At 39.3% G+C, this 19,942-nt stretch overlaps 1 protein-coding gene across 3 annotated transcripts in view; it reads left to right on the top strand.

The window, feature by feature from the left end:
• arhgap21b (Rho GTPase activating protein 21b) overlaps nucleotides 1-19,942 on the top strand; it is a 36,867-nt gene continuing 16,925 nt past the window's right edge. Inside the window, exons 1-7 of one of the 3 annotated variants that reach the window (XM_034137512.1) lie at nucleotides 1-243; nucleotides 1,065-1,261; nucleotides 8,442-8,621; nucleotides 8,780-8,801; nucleotides 14,428-14,520; nucleotides 14,946-15,024; nucleotides 15,106-15,160. In XM_034137512.1, coding sequence (XP_033993403.1) covers nucleotides 1,193-1,261; nucleotides 8,442-8,621; nucleotides 8,780-8,801; nucleotides 14,428-14,520; nucleotides 14,946-15,024; nucleotides 15,106-15,160 — 498 coding nt within the window. In that variant the 5' untranslated portion in view covers nucleotides 1-243; nucleotides 1,065-1,192. Of the gene's footprint in view, nucleotides 244-1,064; nucleotides 1,262-8,441; nucleotides 8,622-8,779; nucleotides 8,802-14,427; nucleotides 14,521-14,945; nucleotides 15,025-15,105; nucleotides 15,161-18,586; nucleotides 18,967-19,942 lie in introns of those variants that run through there. The other 2 variants (XM_034137513.1, XM_034137514.1) reach the window with 2 other exon arrangements.

The following is a 19,942-nucleotide window of genomic DNA, read 5'->3' as shown; positions in this document are numbered from 1 at the left end:
AGAGAGTAGGGATTGGGAACGCTGGAAGCAAAAAAATCTCCAGCTCCAAAACGGCACCATGCGCCTCCCCTGTGTGGGTTTGGAATAATCACCGGGAAGCAGTTTGTACTCAAACTATATTAAATTATGACAACGCCTGACCATCTTGCAACTCCCACGCTAGGATTTGACTTTTTCTTGTCGCCTTTATGGATACTGGCTGCGGCTGTTACCGGCCTGTAATGACGCTTTGCAACTACACAGGTAACTTTGTATAAACTCCAGCCGTTAGCATGGATGCTAACCGCTAACAGCCTGTAGCCTCAGTTAGTTTGGTTGTTGTTTTTACTCACTTTACAAGTTATCTTTCACAACGTGTATAAGGCAGAAAGTGGGTACGTCGGCTCGTATCGCCTTTTGAACTTTCTTTGTGTCGGTATTATATTACAAGTAACAAAGAAAAAACTACTTTTGTGTGTCGCTGGAGAACAACAGCTCGACACGCTCTGTTCATGCCTCAGTTGACCATCAAACAAGAGACTTTCAAATTCATCCCCTGTAACCACACTACCGATGGTTTTATAATTTAAATACAAACCGTATGATGACAAAGTGTCACTTATGCTTTATTATCCTGGTCTTATATGCTTGTTGTAACTTAATTTCAAATATGACGGACTCTTTCGCCCTGCCTCCCGTCTGTAACTAGTCCACTTGTTGCTGGCCATTCATTATGCAGTGTTGTCTATCCACGTTGTTGTGCTTCAAGCTGAAGGCAGCAACCTCAAATTGTTGTAGGGTGAATAATGCGGTGATGTCGTGGTTTGTCACCTCTCTGTTTTTCACTACGTCCACAACTTTAAGGTGATACTCAGTTAAGTTAGATTAGCATGTTGCATAATGCTGATTGTCCATCATTAAGCACGGGTGGTCTACTATTATGTTGTTGAACAACTAGGGTATTGATTCATGTTGTTTAAAAAAACGTTTGATCAGTGATAGACGCCATACACAATGAGCTCATTTAAAAATAGGCAGTAATGTGCAGTAATAACATATGTCTGTGATTTATTTCTCTTCAACAGATGGACTAATAAATCAAGCAAGAATGGAGCTGTAAATTGGAGAAACTGGAACTATATACTTGCATCCTGCTGGAGCTATTTTTTTTTATATGGGCGTTCATGGATAAAAGGATTTTATTTGAAGTTGAATGATGGCATCACATTGGGTTCATTCTGAAGATGATGGGAGACAACCAGCAAGATCTTCTTTCTGTGAGGTAAACAACAACAAGAACACAATTCAAACCTCACACGCTGAATGTTATTTGTATAATAATGAATGACATTTTTCAAATGGGGATCATGAAAGAGATTTTTCAGGGGCTACCGACTCTCTAGTTTCTCTCTCTCACTATGGTGTTTGTGGGGGAGTAGTGTGTGTTTGACACTTTGGCCCAGCTGTTTGTTCTTGTAACAACTCCTGGTGGATTGGTTAGCTCTTTATCTCACCAGTGCTTCACTGTTTGGGTTGTTTGTTTATAATAACTGCTGCCAAATTGTAGGTTTTTCTTGTAATCTGCTGGGGTTGGTCATTGTATATTTCCAGATCAAAACCCAGATTTCCCATTGCAGGACAATATTTAATTAGATTATTTTGTTTTAATCAAACTCATCGCTGGAGGAAATTGGAGGAGACAATAGCAGTTTATTAAAGACCCGTCTTTCAGATTTTTAAGCTGTGACCTCTGTAACACCAGACAGGACACCATCTGCTCCTCTGAGCTTGTCGTCTGAATGAGGACCCTTATGGTAAACTAGTAGGTAGAACCATGTACTATTTGAAATAGAAGGGCTCCTATTTATAGAATCTGTAGTTTTCTTTCATTCACTAGATTGCTTTTGATCTAATATTCAGCTCGTCTATTAAGCCTCTCTGCTTCTATGTGAATAATCTGTAAATGAGGGATCCTCATGTTGTTACTTCAAACAGACGTACTGAATTGGATTGTAGATCATTGAATAGAGCACATGAGAGCTATAAGGATAATGTTGTGCTCAACGAGATATTAATTCAATTTGAATGCATCTGATAAGGCGTCCAGAGATTTTTTGAAGTCTAAAAACATAAATAAATCACAATAAACTCTTTTCCTAGTGGAAACACAAGCACAATGATGTTTTTAACACAAAGCTCATTACTGCAGAGAAAACTACTTTTGCAATTTGGTCTTTTCACGGTCAGACTAAACAATGAGTTTAATGAATGATTCATAGAACACAATTCAGATGTGGATAGTGTGTTCATGTGTACAGAAAATAACTCCAGGCAAAATTAAAATCTTCCCGTGTTATAGAAAAACATATTTTGTGTAATACTCAAGAAACATGTTTTAGATTTGTTTTTCTTTTTGGAAGTGTTGTACGGTGTTTGGAGAACCTTGGTACTATGCAGTCGGTGGAAATCCTCCTTTTTAGCAGTCCCTCTCATAAGCCTACCACACAAACCAATTCATGTGCTAATTTTGATCCGGAAACCCCCTGGAGTCTGTGGCCCTGGGACTTTCTGGAAATGATGAGTGGATTTAATGACTTCAGAAGTGTATGGGTTTCTTAAATACCTATTTTGAACACATGTTGCCAAGAAAAACGTGTGATTGTCTTAGTTGATAAAGATTGGTCCAAAGATGTTGATAACAAATGGATGTGCCATATTTTTATTTAAAGAAAGGGAGAAAATTAGTTACAAAGCACAAAGAGAACTAAAATAAATCAACTAAGATCTTATTTTTTTTAAATAAAAGTACAACTGTAGATTGCAATATAACAGCAAAAAATATATAATAATACTCAAAAAGTGTGTCTATTGTATTTTTCTGTAAAAACATTAAGGACATTGTCCCCATATCTTCTCATACTTTCCTAGTCATGCAGTCTTTTCTATTATTTTGACCTGTTCACAACCATTATGACCATTGGTCCGGTAGATGATTGTTTTCTATATTGCATAACAACTTTATAGAAACATATATATTAGTTGATTTAAGATTTTGGTCTTGGGCTTTTGCTAGTGTATTGTTTTTTCCTTTACACTGGAGTGCGTGTCTGCTTTATCAGCTGTTTTGTGCATGGTATTCAAACATTGCATCAGAATCCAAATAGCAGACAAAGTCGGCTTAACGTCTCCATCCTCCACTCAGATTCCTAGACTAGATACTGAGTTTGCAGAACACAGTGGTATAGATATCTCTATACAACAAGGATTGTATCACACTATGGATTCATTCATGTGTCCTATATGATGAGTAGACTTTAGGCCTTTCATGAATCATGATTCATAAAACCTGCCCCTTAGTTGGTTATGCTCCAGTAAAATGACAGAAATGAGAGTGTAATTAACTACTGTTCCGGATGATGAAACATGATCTATATTTAGCACTTTAAGGGGCTATCGACAAACAGACCCCGCCTGTCCCCGCAATCTTGGCCTCATTAAGGCTCAGCTTTATCTTATTTAGTCCGTCTGCCTTTTACAGAACCCTCTGTGAAGGCATCATATGGCTAACTGATGGCTATCGGAAGGAAACATTGACCTTCAATTGGATAGAAGAAGTCTGTTACTTCCTGTTGGCTTATGGTTGTGTCTGTGATGGCTCAGGGGAAAACATAAGAGATGGTCTTCTATGTGATTCAGATTTTCCTCCTCCCATAGTTTCTGTGCTGTAAAAACATCCATGTCATCTTAAATGGAACGGCCTGTGACGTTTTCTGTCAATTGTTTAAATATCTCCCTTTGTAGCTTGAATCATGGAGAATCATGAACTGAAGGGGGTTATTTTAGAGAGCTGACTGCGGTTTTACTTTCATCCTTTTACTCAATCCTGCTAAATCCTTATAAGCAATGTGACGGGTTAGAGATGTTTGGTGTTGGCAAAACAATGCTACCAATATCTTTGGTTAAAGCTCAAATGTTATACAAGCTTAATATTAACCTATTTACAAGTCAGTAAGCATTCATTGTACACATTTAACAAAGCTAAAATGTGCGAGATATAAGCTAACAGCTGTTTTTTGTTTGAAATCATTCTCCTAAGGAAACCAAAAGCATCTGTAATTTCCTCTCACAGATGAGTGGGCTGTATAAGCAGTCATGTCTCGCTGTAGACAATTCACTGTTTTAGTTATTTATTCTGCAGTCTCATGCATGTGGTAGATGGGCAGCTTGGCGGCACTATAAAAGACCACATAAAGAGCAAAAATAGAAATAGTTACAGTGTTAAATCAGTGTTTAACTAGGTATAAATGTTCTGTAAATTGGATTAGATACTTAAACCCAAGTCGCTCCCTACAGCAAGGCAGTTTCCCTCAGCAGGTGGCACCTTGTAAGACTGCCATGATTATGGGTGAATGCTGACTTTTATATGTAAAATCACTTTGAGGGGTCATAAAGACTGGAACACTGCTTGCAGTCCCTTTGACACTGCCATTGCTATGTCTTTCTGCTTTTTTGATGTACTGCTTGAATGCAACAAATTGCTTATTCTATTCAAATCAAATTTAAGCTACTTGTTTCCAACATTCTTTTATTGCACACATTGAATATCAAACTGAACTCAAAAGACACCAATACAAAAAACTGAGAGTAAATTACATTTTTTAAATGCGGTCTTCTACTGATCCCCTTTTAGTGACTCAATAACTCTTAATGTCTTTTCATTATTATTTATCATGCTATGACAATACATAAAATGATATATTATGCAGCTCTTTGAAACCCACATTATGAATGTAGATATCAGTTTTTATGTTAATGTTACAGAACCACCAAGCAAGTTTAAAAATCTTGTTTTTTAGACTATGATCCTCGGAATAATGTAATGAAAAGAGGCCAAACTTCAAAACAAAAGTCCTGCATGAACAACAGCCAAAGGACTTTTTACAACTAGAAGTGTGGCTTGAAGAAGACACACACCACGGGCCACATAGACTGAGTAATGATGCCCCTAACCTTGTCTTGCGCTACAGGACTGGAACACCCAGGTCTCCCCAGTGTCCCTGTATCATTAGCTCAGGCTTTTCACAGTTAAGTGCTTGGTTTAGACGGGATGTGGTGTAGAATTTGGCAGCCCACAGAGAACTAGGTTTCTTTACATTATAAGACTGTGTACTTGTCGGATTTTTTTTTAGAGCTGATGTCATGTGGTGCTTGTAATGTGTCATTTGGTGATGTCAGCAGAGTCTTTTAAACACACAGGCCGTGCAGTGTGTGGTTTCATGGTATTTGTTAAAATGAACAAGGTAGAATTTCCTGTTCTTATACAGTGTGTAACTAGCCTCTAGATAACAACATTTGTGGTGTGTAAACAGCTGTGCATGGACAGTTTTTCCCCCTAAAATGTCTGATGTTGGTGGTTAGTATTGGTTTTTCTGGCATGTAAAGGGGTCATTTGTGTGTTTTTGAAGTAGGGTTGAATGAGGTACTTATCCATAGCGTATTATCTACAGTAGATCCACCCAGTTTGGAGAAATAGACAGGAGTACTGCATGAAAGCTAATAAATAAAATGCTCTGGACAGGGCTGGAAAAAACTAGTTGTCCACCTCAAAAGGTGCACCAAATAATCAATATCAATTGATCAGTTGAAGAACATTTTCACCTCTTTACCCTTCCAGATGGGGAACTGAAGCTATTTTGCCCATCTATACTCTTGCCAAAACCACCTGACTTCATTAGAAAAAATCATTTGAACACCATTTTATATTTTACCATATGGCCATAGTTTGGTACATTCTAAAAACACGTGGTGGATAAATCCATTTGATAGCATTGCTTTTTAAATGTAAATGCCAGGTGTCCTGGCAACACCTGATCTGTTGATCTTTGCAAATACAGACTCAAACAATGGCTACAGCCCCAGTGTTAGAAAAAAACCCCCATCAGCCTTGGATAGTGTTGTTTTGGTGTTTATTCATTATTTGGGGATGTTTGAACAGGATGAGGCTGAACAGATCCCAGAAAAAGACCGTCGGTCTGTCAGTCTGTTTACTTCCCAGCTGCTGTCTGCAGCTCTCCGCTACAATCACATTCATTCAAACTCAAGAAGTTGCTATATATAGATTCACTTTCACTTATAAAAAGCCTCAGTAAATCCTTGAAATACCTCGGCAATATGTTTATTTTGTTTAGTAGATGTCACTCAAACTGGAGTTAGCAATGCAATTAGGCAACTGTTGGAAAACAACACGGATTTATGGCACACAAGAATAAGCCACATATACTCAGTTTATATACACAGGCACTTGTTTGAAGGATTAATACATTGTTGGTTTTGCTGTTTTGGGACTCACTGGAATCTGGGCGTGGAAATGAGTGTTCCCACTCTGAGACGTGGTCACTGCTTGGATCCAATAGATATCCAGCAGGAGAACAAATGCTTACTGAAAACCTTTTCCCAGCTGCCTCGCCCAGTGCAAATATAAGTCTGGCATTCTGGTGATTCATAAATGGGTTAGAGGCATTCACTTGTGGGCAGGAGGGAATCGGCGTGTGTTTTGATGTGGGTTTTTCTCTTTCATGTGCTCCTTCTTTGTAAGCCCTTTTTAAAAAGTAATCTCATAATTTTCTCCCTTTTGTATGTGGATTCCCTTTTGACCTCTTGTCACGGTTATTTCAAAGCATTTTGAATCTTGTCCATCAGGTTTATACCAGAGTCTTCCTTTGTTCTTCGTCCTTCATAATATAGGTTTTTTTTGTTAGAGAAAAGGGGAAACCATGAAGGAAATGTGGGTCTGGAATGTATTGACCTGGAATGTCACAACAGTATTAACTATGCAAGTGGCAATGATAACAATGCTTGGCATGTGCCTGTCAGGAGGCCCACACCCCCTTCTGTCCTCCACATTTAAAGATCAGAGAGTTGTAAATCGCCCTGTGCTCTGGCTGCTAAATCAGATCCAGTCGACCGGGATCGGCCTGCCCCGGAGACCAGAGGGGAGCAATGCAGGCATTTCAAACATTCAGTTGATCTATTGTGTCATATCAGCACAAGTACTTCTCCGGGTATTGATTTCAATGTTTTCTAGTGGTGTGAAGGCACCCAGGACTCGTACAGACACACACTTCAACAAGAAAGTGCTGGTATCACAGAACAGCCAAATCTTGGTTATGCACAGTAAAACCTGTTTTGCTAGTCTCATTAAAATACATGGGTGTCAACTGCACCTGCAGCTCTATGTTCCAGCCAACCACTGTAGTACTATGACTCTATACACTTCGCATGTTTGAACTCTTTATGTGTTGAACAGCTCCGGGTGCTACTTAAAATGCACTTTGATCCAAACAGTTTATGCCCCTGCCTCTTTCAGAAGCATATGGTTAAAAAGCAGAACAAACTGTGGTTGCTGAGAAGCAGTAAAACACAGTGAAGAGAGTACATTAAAACATGCTTTAACTTGCTTCACAGCTCCAGGCACACACTTTATTTCTAATGACCCATTGAGTGTGAGGCTGGATGTTTATCCTGTGACATTTCTCAGAGTAATTGGATGGGGGCAATTGTGGTTGTATGTTGGTTTGAACAAACTGTTGCTCATGATTATTTTGTTTAAATGTGGTCTGGTCATTTACTACTCCCCGCAACAGCTGAATCAAGTGGGAGAGCTTTTCAGATTTTATACATTTATAACATTATAACGGGTCAGATAATGTATATGTTGTGTTTAGTTGTGCAGCTGCATCAATCACCATTAGACAGTAGTCTTGTAAATCATTTTGGCTATGTTAACATGCTGGTGATTTACTCAATTTCACTCAACATTTCTGGCCAGGCAGAGATATCGTAAATGCAAGCTCATCAAATTCCTCTCATTGTAGGGGGAAAGTCTATGCTTCATGGGGAGGGGGGGGGGGAGGGTTTGTTTGAGACAGGGTGAGGGAAAAATCCTCTTCTAGTGTGGAAATACAAGAGTGTTAGAGCATAGGTGTTCATGAAAGTTGTACTGGAACAGGGAATATGATATGGGGGGACCTGCGTGAGGGGGGGTGTTGCTGCACACACGATTTCACAAAGGCGTGAGGCTAAAAATAGCCAGTAAACACAGGGGTGGGTGTCCAAAGCCCTGAAGCCTGAAATGCTCTACACTCCAGCTGTGAAAATGGGAGACTGTTGTAAACACTGGGCAGCCTATACCGTTTTCAAAATCCATTTCTAAACCATGTCCACCTTTAATAAATAAAACAATGTATAAATGTACACAAATAATAACATTGTTATTTGTTGATATGTGTATATGGGGAATGACTTATGTGTGTACTTAAAGGAATTATTTCGTATTATATTATGTACACTTTCATAATTTCTTATTCACTTTTTCAAAACAATTCTCATAGATCCCCTTATCAGTCTGAAATGGAAAGTAGGACTACATTTAAATGCCGTCCTCCATCTTTTTCTATTTGTAGAATGAATCTCCAGATTGGAGAAACTCGGCTGATTCCCCTGCAGCGCAATACTCGACAGACGAGGAGGCGTTCTCATGGCCGAGACCTAAGACCGTGTGTCTGCGGCGCACCTCCCATGGATTCGGCTTCACCCTGCGTCACTTCATCGTGTACCCACCGGAGTCCACCGTGCATTTTCCGGTACATTTCAGTATTTGTTTGTTATCTTTCCTAAGTTTCGTTCACCTGAGTATTGTTTGCTTATCACATAAGATTACACCGAGTCAACAGAAAGCCTGGAACTTGAATTCTCTGACCGTGAACAACAAAGTCACCTGAGTATTTCTGTGTTTTTACAGGAGGAAGATCATGGCCGCAGAGGTAAGCAGAAAACTTGGCTGTTTCACTTCATGCATTCCCTTCAGCTCTGCTGAGTCAGAGCAGTGCCCCTAACTTCTAATGACCCTTAATCCATCCACTCTTTGGCTCTTTTTGCTTCCTTGTGCGATTAGAACAATGTAGCTCTGTGTGTCACTGACCTTTGTGAAAGCATGAATGGTTTGGTCAGCACCACCTGTTTCTGTCCTGCACTGACCCACCTCTTCGTATTGTTTCACCTTGTTGTTCTTGCTGCTGTTCTCCCCCCATAAAAAGGCTTTCAGAAAGAGATGGCCTCAATGTTGGTGTTCGATCCTCTTTCCCTTGTTATTCTAATAAAGCTCTATTTTCTCTCCTCATAAAGGACAAGTCTCACACCAACACCCTGACATAGGTTCATGTTGCTTAGTTTATATAAACAATTACGTACTTTACATCCTGTGTGCAACATATATTTAAATATTAACACATTTTTACAAAAACACAAAGGTCAGATATTTCTTTTAATAAAATATGCAGAATTTTATGTGATTCTTATTTTATTTAAAGAGAATTAATCACAAATCTTTTGCTTCAGGAAAAGAAGGATCTAATTAGTTTCGCCTTTGCATCCAGAGAGAATATGACAAGGACATGTTTAGATTGTTATGTCTGTGGTGTTACATTTTGATCAGTGTCATATCAAATAACATCACAATTTGACCCTTTTTAATTTGATCAAAATTATAGAATTTCATTTTAAACCCTTTCTGATTACCAAAAAGGCGATTTTAAACTTGAAAATCGTGTGTACGGTTTTGCATGAAAGAAGGAAAAGATGTATTTTACTCAGGCTTCCACAAATAGGAAGATTTTAGATGAGCAAACCTTTAGATTAGTTTTATAGGTATTGTCTTTGATTGAGTTAACTGTTACTTTGTGTCCCACCCCAGTGACTTGTTTGTGGACTTAGCTCAGAGCTTAGTTTGTTGCTTTTGGTTGACCTTGAGGAGATTGCTATCACTGGAATGTATCCATTATGACTTCAGTAATTCTATTACACATTTATAATCTTAGGAGGAGGAAATGTACTGAAGAGCACCACTGTGATTCATCTTGAACATGTTGAGGAAGTATTGTATGGACAAATAATCCCTTTGTTTTCATTACACATGGCAAAACCTGTGTCTCTACTGTCCTTTTTAGTTTTGAGAAATGTTCCCACAAAATGTATTAAGTAAAAGCATTACTAATGTTATTTGCTGACCTAAAAGGTAGAGGCATTCATAATTGATAACTACTCACACAACCCTGTAGTGAGTAAAGCTCAGATATTTATGTCACCTGATCGTACAGTAGTCTTTTGAACTCAAACATGTTTTAACACGGTATCACCCAGCTGTAGATGTGTGTTGATAACTGTATGCTGGAACAGATAATGTGGGCAGTTGTGTTGTAGGACATGGAGACCCCGCCCATTAGAAAGCAGAGTGCACATGGTCATCTGCACATGCTAGCCAACCCATGTCTGTTGACAGTTCTGTGCTAATGATAATTATAGCTTTCATTCAATTAAAACCCTGAATGGACTGTATATGATGTATGTACACAGTGAATTGTGGAAATGAACACGGATAACAAATCAAAGTTTATATCCAGATATCCAGCAAGGCCCACGACAAGATAGCTTTTTATCTCGATGGAGACTGCTCGAAATAGCACTCCAATTATGCGTAAAGCCAGCCGCCCATATCCACACGGTTAAATGGTATTGTGGTGTTCCAAATTTGAACTGTTTTTGTGACCCATTTTGTGCTTTTTTCTTTTTTTTTCAACAAAAGGGATATTCTGGAAACAACACACATGGATGCTCATTGTCCAAATGTAAACTTCATGCAACCATACAGGAAAGCCAGATTCATTAAAGCAGTCATGATTTCATCTTACACAAAAACTAAAAAGCTGCAAAAGAACCTTTTGGTCTTGAGCTTTGTCGCATCTGACCTATTAAGCCAGAGAATATTAAATAGTCCTGGGAGTTGCATAATGCTGAACAAAAGGGGTGTCAGGCGAAAAGCCAGAATTGGAAAAAGAAGAAAACCTGGGACGATTTAATTCCAGACTTGGCTTGCTTGGTCACAAAACCATAGAATACCAATAGGCAGAAATGTAAATATTTCTGTATTTACAGATGTCTTTTTGTTACTTATTGTGCTAATTTCCTGACCTACCTATTTCTTATAAAGGCGTTGTGCGAACTGTTGCATGAAAGCAGAGAACGGTTTTTGTAAGATAATGGAATTGGAGCTCAAGAGAGTGCTTTATTGAAACAAAGACCACGATCATGTGGGACGTTTAGCTAGTATATCAATGTGGACTGATACACATTTCTTTTGATCCTGTATGTTTTGATGCAGGTGCAGAGTCAATAGAAACACCATTAAACTACTTCCAGGTGACACTTGGGAGTTTTTTTTTATTCACAGCAGGGTGTCAAAAAACAAGAACTCATAGGTATTTGTTAAATCAACAATAATGCCCCAAACCACTTTGTTTGTGGTTGTTAATGTCTAATAGTCTAAACCATTAGGGCAAAATGTAGACTTGACTTTGACCATTGCTTTGCTGAAAAGATAAATGCCATCATTGTGTTGATCGCCATTTTGACCCAACTGATCATTCAGCTGAAGTGTTTTCTTATTCTGAAGCAATATGTGCCAAAACATTGATTTATGAATAAAACATTGGGTCAGATTTACGAGAGTGGCCCTGTTTTTGCTCCACACACACTGGTCTTCAGCACCATCAAGTCTCTTATTGTATTAGAGTCTCCTGCTTCTCAAGACAAAGCTCCTCTGTCACAACTCTGGGGTCAAGTTTGGGTGCACTTGTGATGTAATGTTCTCTTGTCAATGCTTCACTCTTTCACATCGAGCAAGGCCGTCTTTTACCTCAATCACGGCTGTAATTTAACCTGCCTTTTGCTGTAAGTGCTCATTGTACTACACAGGCAATGTTCAATTTTGAAGCGGCAAGACCTTTTTATTACATTACATTACATTACATTACATGTCACTTGTTAGACGCTTTTATCCAAAGCGACTTACATACTCAATACTGTGGGCAATCCCCACAGGAGCAATTTGGGGTGAAGTGTCTTGCCCAGGGACACAACGACATGCTGACTGCAGTGGGGTTTGAACCTGTGACCCCCTGATCCGAACACCAATGCACAACCCACTGCACCACACGCCTCCCACACCTTTTATGGATACCTTTGTTGTGTGCTTGCTATTTTAAGTTAAACCTTTACTCTGCAATCTTTTTTTGAAATAGTCTATCAATTTACAACAAATTAGCCATCTCCTGGCACTTAAGTAAATTATGTTTTAACCAAGCCAACTGACTAAAATAGTAAAAGTAAAACCTGGCAATGTTTTCATGCATTTTAACTAGAGTAACAAAGTTCTAGTTAATTGTAGGTACTGTATTCTATAAAAAAGGGTTAGGAGCCAACAGCACTAGTTAGGTGGTGAGTTTATGCTTGGTATTTTGGGATGGGTAGTGCTTCAGAATATAAATAATAACAATATATGCATTGCCCAGAGCAGCCTTGTTAATCAATAGATCCTTTTATTTTTATTATAGAGTACTTAAAAAAAAAAAACGGTCCATTGTTTACTTGGCATTTATTAATTGAAAGTAGAAGAATAAATCAATATATGAGCACATATACTTGGGGCTCCTTATATTATCTCATGTTCTTCAAGATAGCAAAAGCAGTGAGTTGTGTATATGAATATTAACCGTGGCTCATGCAATACTTTATAAAGAGCTCCATTGTGTAGACATTGATGCATTTCTATAGTAAACCACCAGAGGGAGCATGTCTTGCTGCTGTAGCTGTATGGGACTATAAGAATTACATAATGTGAGTCCCCAGGATGAGTAATCTTGTGTCTGTAAAGTAAAAGAATAGGGGGGCCAAGTGTGTCTGTGTGTGTGAGGTTTTTAAAGGTTTACAGTTTACTGCTGATTACTATTGATTGATTAATCACTGAGTAAACGGCTTGCTTCTCTCCCCGTTTAGCTTTTACATGGCTTGGACACAAATCATGTTCCTCATAAATCCAGGAGTCGACACTTAGAATTGTTCACTCTCAACTCTCAATATGAATGATCTCACCAGGATGTTTTATCAACTTTTTAATTGATTTTTTATAAACCATCACGCCTGTTTTCATGCTGGCCTTCCCCTTTTAGTTTGTGAGCCACAGTGCGCTGACTCACCAGAATGTTAACTACTGTTGAAGGATTTTAGCTCTTTGGCTGTGCCCAGAGCTATTTCTCAGTTTATAAGGAAAGGGTGGGAGTTGTGCAGCTGAGCACACTGTCACTCTACCTTCTCCCAGTCTCTCTTTCTCTCACCCCCTCTTTCTTTCTTTTCTTTCCTTGGTTTTCTTCCCGGCAGCCATGCAGCTGCTAGGAGACAGGAGCAGCATGAGCAAACAGGTTTCCTTGCTGCTTTCATCCACCTCCCTGAAACCACACCATTTCTCCACTTTGGAGATTTATTTTTCTGTGATCTAATTCATGATCATGCCTTTTCAGAAACTGTTGGCCCAAACACATTCTGTTCTGCTGTCATCATGTAGATTCACATGCCTCCAGATCTTGTGACAAACCTCCCAGTTTCGCTCTCATGCTCATACACAATCATTTTCTCTTCTCACCTACATGTCATGTAACCACTACTTGTACTGTTACTGCTCTACTGTTACGGTACGTCTACACAGCAGCGTTAAAAAAATCTTGGAGGTGGGCGTATCTGAAGCTTGAGGATTTTTTGCGAGCAAGGCACGAACAACCAATCACATGAATCTCCCGCCCGCGACATACGAAGCAAAAAAGCCCGAAGTAAACTGGATATAAACTCCCCAAAACAGGCGAAAAACCTACCACTGTCTCTGCCACCTCCCTCCATGCCTGGCTCCTCCGGTTTATATCCCGGTAGGTCTGGTCATAAAGCACCGGGTGATTGATTCGCTACCGCTAATTTCTCCTCCATGTTTTGGAATATGAGGAAATGACCTGCGGTATGTCTCTCCCAGCATACACGCCGTTTGATTGGCTAGAGCTTGAACTGTCAGATTTGCGTACACGGGATTTGATTGGCTGACGCTTCCACCTCAGCCTCAAAAGTTGAACATTGTTCAACTTTAAATCCTGAAAATCTCCGCTCGCCTGAACCACAATGCATTTCGGCGAAAAGTGAGGGAAAGTGACGTCACCCCATTCAAAGTGAATGGGCAGAAGCGTTTCAAGATTTTTTTAACGCTGCTGTGTAGACGCACCGTTACTCCTCAGTCAGGCTCACATTTGTAGGTTTGGTTTTTGTTGTTTTTCACGTTTCAAGTTCAGTACAGTGCTTCTTTTACCAAAATATGATATTGGTATTTGGCGATTTCCTTTCTTCATTGTTTTAATGTTATAGATTTGTAACTACATCTTAAATATAACAATGCGCTGCTCTTTGCATGGGAAATCTTCCTCTTGTTGACATTTTGTTTACTTTTCTAATTGTATGATTATATGTGTTTGCACAATATTCTCGTTATGTGATGTATCATAACCTTGTTTTTGTCATCAGGGAGACAACGGAATAGGTTAGAACCAATGGACACCATTTTCGTGAAGCAAGTCAAAGAAGGTGGCCCTGCTCATGGAGCTGGGCTTTGCACAGGTACGCTTTAATGATCAAACCTTCATTAAACAAAACCTTCTCAAATTTGATTCCAGGTGCTCCAAAGTCATGTCATTACAAGAAGCCTAGCGCAATCCTGTAACTGATGTCATTGAGAGCAGGAATAACTTCCCCTATTTTCCTCGCACTGACGTTTAGAGCGTAGTAAGAAAAAGGAACAAAAAAATGCAAGGAGTGCAGTTTGTAGTAGTTGCCTTACTGCTTTAAAGCAATACAGGCCATGGAGTTGTAGGAAAGTGCTTTTTTGTGCTTCTCAATTAGGTAAATACCCCAATAATTGATGTTTAAGTGGACACAGGGAATCTTTCACATGGTAACTGTAGACGTCAACGTCAGGTGACAGCTCTCAATCTATACTACACCTCTCTGTTAGCCTTACCTTTGTTTTTTTAAACATCTATTAGGTGATCGATTAGTGAAGGTGAATGGAGCAAGCATCATTGGGAAGGCCTATTGTGAGGTTATATCCTTGATCCAAGACAGGTGAGTTTTCAAATTAATTAGTATGAATGATTCTGCTCACTCTGCATTTTCTGTTCTAAATCTCTTTTTGTTCCCCAACAGTGGTGACTTTCTTGAACTTTGTGTGATGCCAAAAGATGAGGATATACTTCAACTGGTAAGTTTCTCAAACATATTTTCAAAGTGGGATACAAAAAATGAATATGGGTTGTTTTTAACATAAATTACTTACTGTTCTGTGGGACTGGAAAAGATGCTTAACTCCATGTTGATCCCGATGGCATGGCCAACGGTGTGTGAATGAGTGTGGATGTTAGCTTACTTGAGCAAATGGCACTGCTCTGTATGAATGAGGTGTGAATGGGTGAATGATGACTTGTAGAATATAAAGCGCTTTGAGGGCCCGTAAAGACTGGATAAAGCGCTATATAAATTCAGTCCATTTACCATTTACCATCGCACATAGCTGCTCTAGTTTAAGGAGTTCGTTTTGGGACAAGAGTCATGAGATGCAGACAGCTTGCATATCCCATACGTTTTCTATCTAGGCCTCCTAATCAGGCCAGAGCAGCCTATCTGTGAAACTCCTCCTGAATGTCCCACTGAAATGGCCTAATTTGACTTTTGCAAAAGACACAAAGGTCAAAATGTATTTAGCTAAAAATCAATCGTCTTCAAATAGAAAAGACAAACATGAAACAGCTGAGTTGTAAAAAAAGTTGTTGAGCTTATTTCTCTGTCTGCATTCGTAAGTATTCAACACACTCAGACGAAATGGACCAGCGTCACACATATTGGGCTACATGTGACAGCCTCAGTGGTAGCAAGAACATTTGTCAGATTTCTTTGGTCATTGATTTATACATAAGTGTTATTTTGGGTGATGTGAGTCTGATTGATGTAGACCAGGGATGGGCAACTTGGATGGTGGTGGGGGCCACATAATGTATGTACTGGCCACCAGAGGGCTGCAGATTCACTTGGAACACACACACACACACACACACACACACACACACACACACACACATACACATACACATACACATACACATACACACACACACATATTCCATGTATTGTATGTCATTATTAACAAATATACTAAGTCTGACATCTTCATTGACATTTTTCAATCTTTCAAGGAACATCCTCTAATAAGCTCACAAAACAAATAGTTCACAGACATGTTATTTAATTTTTACAAGTGGCATGTTTGTATTGAACAGGTTATTTAACAGTGGAATAAAACTATTTTAAACTATTGGAAAGCACGGAAAGTGCGTGTGCATTAAGATGAACCATTAAGATGACATAAACATGAAGTCATGAACACTAACCCAGACATTAGTTGTCTAACTTGAACCTAGCTAAGACACTTGTAGTCTCTGCTGACCCACAATAAGGGGAGTGTCAACACAGACACCTGTCAACCCGCACTCTGCTGTTCCTCAGCGCCAGTGAAATTATGAATGAAAAGCGTATAGTAATCATAGATAACACGGCAGGGTCCGTGACAGTTTGTTTTCATCTAATTTCAAATAAACAAAGTCTTGGTTTTTAGAATGTTAAACTTGTTTCGCCAAATTCAGAGGATAAATACAACTTTGAAGCTTTTAACGGCATAATTACAAGCGGTAACTTAACGTCACAGCAGGCATAACAACAGCCGGTCTTTCTTGTGAGTGTTTCACAGATTATTTTGCGGTATTTGGCTGCCGAACAAAATCATGTACGCAGCTCGCGACGTAACTAGGAGTCTAGTGGACGGTGTCAGTACTACAAGTAAAATCCATTTGCCCATCCCTGATTTAGACCATCAACCACTGTGTAGGACCTCCTTAACCATACCTCATTTAATAGAAACCAAACTATGAAATAGTTGTGCAACACACGTCATGTTTTACTTTGAACTTCTGTGTAATCATCAGGTGACCTATACCGACATGCTCTTTCGATGATGAATGCTCTATTAATGCTTGCTTTCCCCAGAAGCAGTTTACTAATACAGTTGCTGCTTGTAACACATCAGAGTAGATCATTTATGTAAAGTGGAAATGACTCAACACAACAGCTCAAAATAGCTTCAGATGTGCACATAAAATGCAGAATGTAAAATGGCTAAGCTTAAGACTATTGAACATATTCATCACTTATAAGTAGAAAGGAAACATAGTAAAACAAAGAAAACCGTTTTGAAAATGTGTATTATTAATGTTATTATAAGTTTTATTTGATTAATTTATTTGGTGGCTGTCACTTCTTGCATATAAGCTGCGTATTTTCATGAATTCAGGCAGAGATTCTTATGTTGGTTTTCATTCCAATTTCACTACATTAAAGTATTTCAGTCAATAATGTATTAGCAGGATGGAGCAGTGTTTTTATATATAAAAAAAACATATAATATAGGTAAATATAAATGATATATTGTATGAATTGTCCTACTACGCAATAATAATAGCTGTTTGGCTTTTATAATGCATCTATAATCCTATTAGGGTTCACATCCTCTTCATTTGTCCTAACAGAGCACTGACTAAAACAGTTTGACAATTTTGTTTTCAAAACAGTTTGGATGCCCATCAAATATTTGCAGTGCAGAGAGGAGCCCTCACTTCAGATCATTAACCATTTATGCATGCTGCAAGCTGCTGTTAGCATTCTGCACATTCAGTATAGTGGAGATGCACTCATCTGTACCATATCTATAGCAAATGCCCAAAGTGCTTTGTCAGGATGCTCCGGAATCTTCTCCCAGGGGCTCATTGTGATCGGACAGCCTCTTTAGGAATTATCTAATAAAAGAGCCTCGCTGTTTGCTCTACCTGAAGTCTTCCCTTGTGGATACTTATATGTCCAGATTGAATCAACATTATTAAATTGATGGGTATAGGTCAATTAATCATTTAGAAGAATGCTATATATATATATTATATATATTATATTACTTTTAGTTACATCTATCATTAGTGATGTAAAAATTTAATATTGTTCACATCTATTATCAGTTCATTTTCTTTCTTTAGACAATTGAGGGTTAATCCACCCCTTCCCTGTTAGTTCCTCCTTCTCTTGCCATTTTCCCCTCTGTACCCATTCGCTCAGACCACTGTATCCTAAACGTGTGTTGTTAAAAACACTGGCCACAGAATTGCGCCTTAAATGGCCAGCAGCCACACAAAATAATATGAATATGCCGATGACGGTTGTCCATAAGAACAAGAGGATTATGAAAGATGCTAGCAGGATGACGTTTCACTGTAGGAGGCAGCACACTCTTACTGCTTGGAGACAGGCAGTGGTTGCTTAGCAAAGAGAGGGAGAGAGAGTACATCCAGGGAGCAAAAAAAAGGGAGGGAACTGAATGCCGGTAAAGCAGAGGAAATACTGAGCAGGGGAAAAAAAATAGAACAGCATGAATGATGAGCTGAAAGCAGTAGATGAAATCAGCTGACTGCTCTGTGTTTAGAACAGGTTGATGCTAAGGGGAAAGGAGGGAGTAGGAAGGAGTGGGAGCGGGGGCTGTACCATCACAGCTGAATGTATAATCAGCAGCTGCTGCTTCTGTCATGTGAGCAATAGCAGAGGAAGGGAGGGAGGGAGAGACTGGAGGCACCTTGTTCAGTTAGCGTAATATTCTGGCTGAAGATGGAAAGAACCATGGAGACTTAACAGCAGCATGAGAGGCAATCTTCTGCTCCTGCCACCTCACCCAGGACAGACTGGCACAGGCAGGTCGTAACGCCTCGGCTACATCTCTGCTTCTTCACCCCTCTGTACTGCTGCTGCTGCTCCAGTATATTTTTAGCATGTCAAGCCCTGTCATTGCTGTGGCTGTTTTCTCTTAAATAATGTGTGTTTTTTTGCTCTGCTGGCCTCTTCTTCTCTCACTTGATTTCTTGGCACTCTCATTTTAACATGCTGTAACGGCAGCCTTTTTCTCTGGAAACTGCTAATCTGGTAAGCAAACGGAACACTGGGTACCCACTTGACGTTTACATGTTGTGCTTGATGCATCGTTGTAAATATGTCATGCATGTCAGCATCGTTATTACATGATGTGTTTTATTTTATGTTGCCGTGTTTGGTCAGCTGGTGATTCAGATGTGTAGAAATGGCTGATGCACTGTGCCTGCAGTACCTGTTAGATTGGGAACTCGAGTTGGCACCAAGCTGGCATTTTAGTGAAGCCTCGCCCGTTCTTCATCCTCCATGCCAGATGTTATTAGTGTGATAAATGCCAGTGACCTCTGAACTTTGTTGCTTACTAAGGGAGGGACAGAGCCTGGCACTGATTGCTGTGGTACACACACAGCTTTATGTAAGATTGTAATATGACACCAGGTAGCAAGATCAAAGTCCTCCTACCTTTTACACGTATTTTTCCTTGTTGTATTTGCAGTATGTTACAAGTAGCGGACAAATGTATGGAGGCTAACCAGCCCATAGAACGGTTTAATTGTACATTTATGGAAAATGATTTTAGTAGTATCTGTAGTAAAATAGTGAAGGCTTCCATTCCTTGAAGGATAATCAGGCAGGCTAAATATAGCACGTATTCTATGAGGGATGGCGACCTCCTGTCTGTCTGAGCTTACAGTCTGTCAGTCTAAGGTGGGAGAATGAAGACACCTGTTATCATGTATGGCATTCTTTAATGTACATTTTTACATTGTCATGTCTGTTAAAATATATGGAGTGTTAGCTATTTGATTGTCTTTTCTAACATGTATTGATTGTTACACAATCTTTGCTGAAAATGTCAGTACAGGCTTAATATTGAACTTGTTACCTATAAATACCAATATACATCTATCTTATGGTGTTTTGAGCTATAAAAGGTTTTCATTTCTTCCAGTAGCACTAGCACTCTAAATAAGGAGCAGATGAAGACCACTGACACCCCTGAACTGCTAACGCCTCCACTCACTCTTAC

This window comes from Trematomus bernacchii, unplaced genomic scaffold (genome assembly GCF_902827165.1).
Source record: "Trematomus bernacchii unplaced genomic scaffold, fTreBer1.1, whole genome shotgun sequence".
Taxonomy (NCBI): domain Eukaryota; kingdom Metazoa; phylum Chordata; class Actinopteri; order Perciformes; family Nototheniidae; genus Trematomus; species Trematomus bernacchii.
Note: the sequence above shows the minus strand (reverse complement) of the source record. Positions and strands in the feature narration are given on the sequence as shown.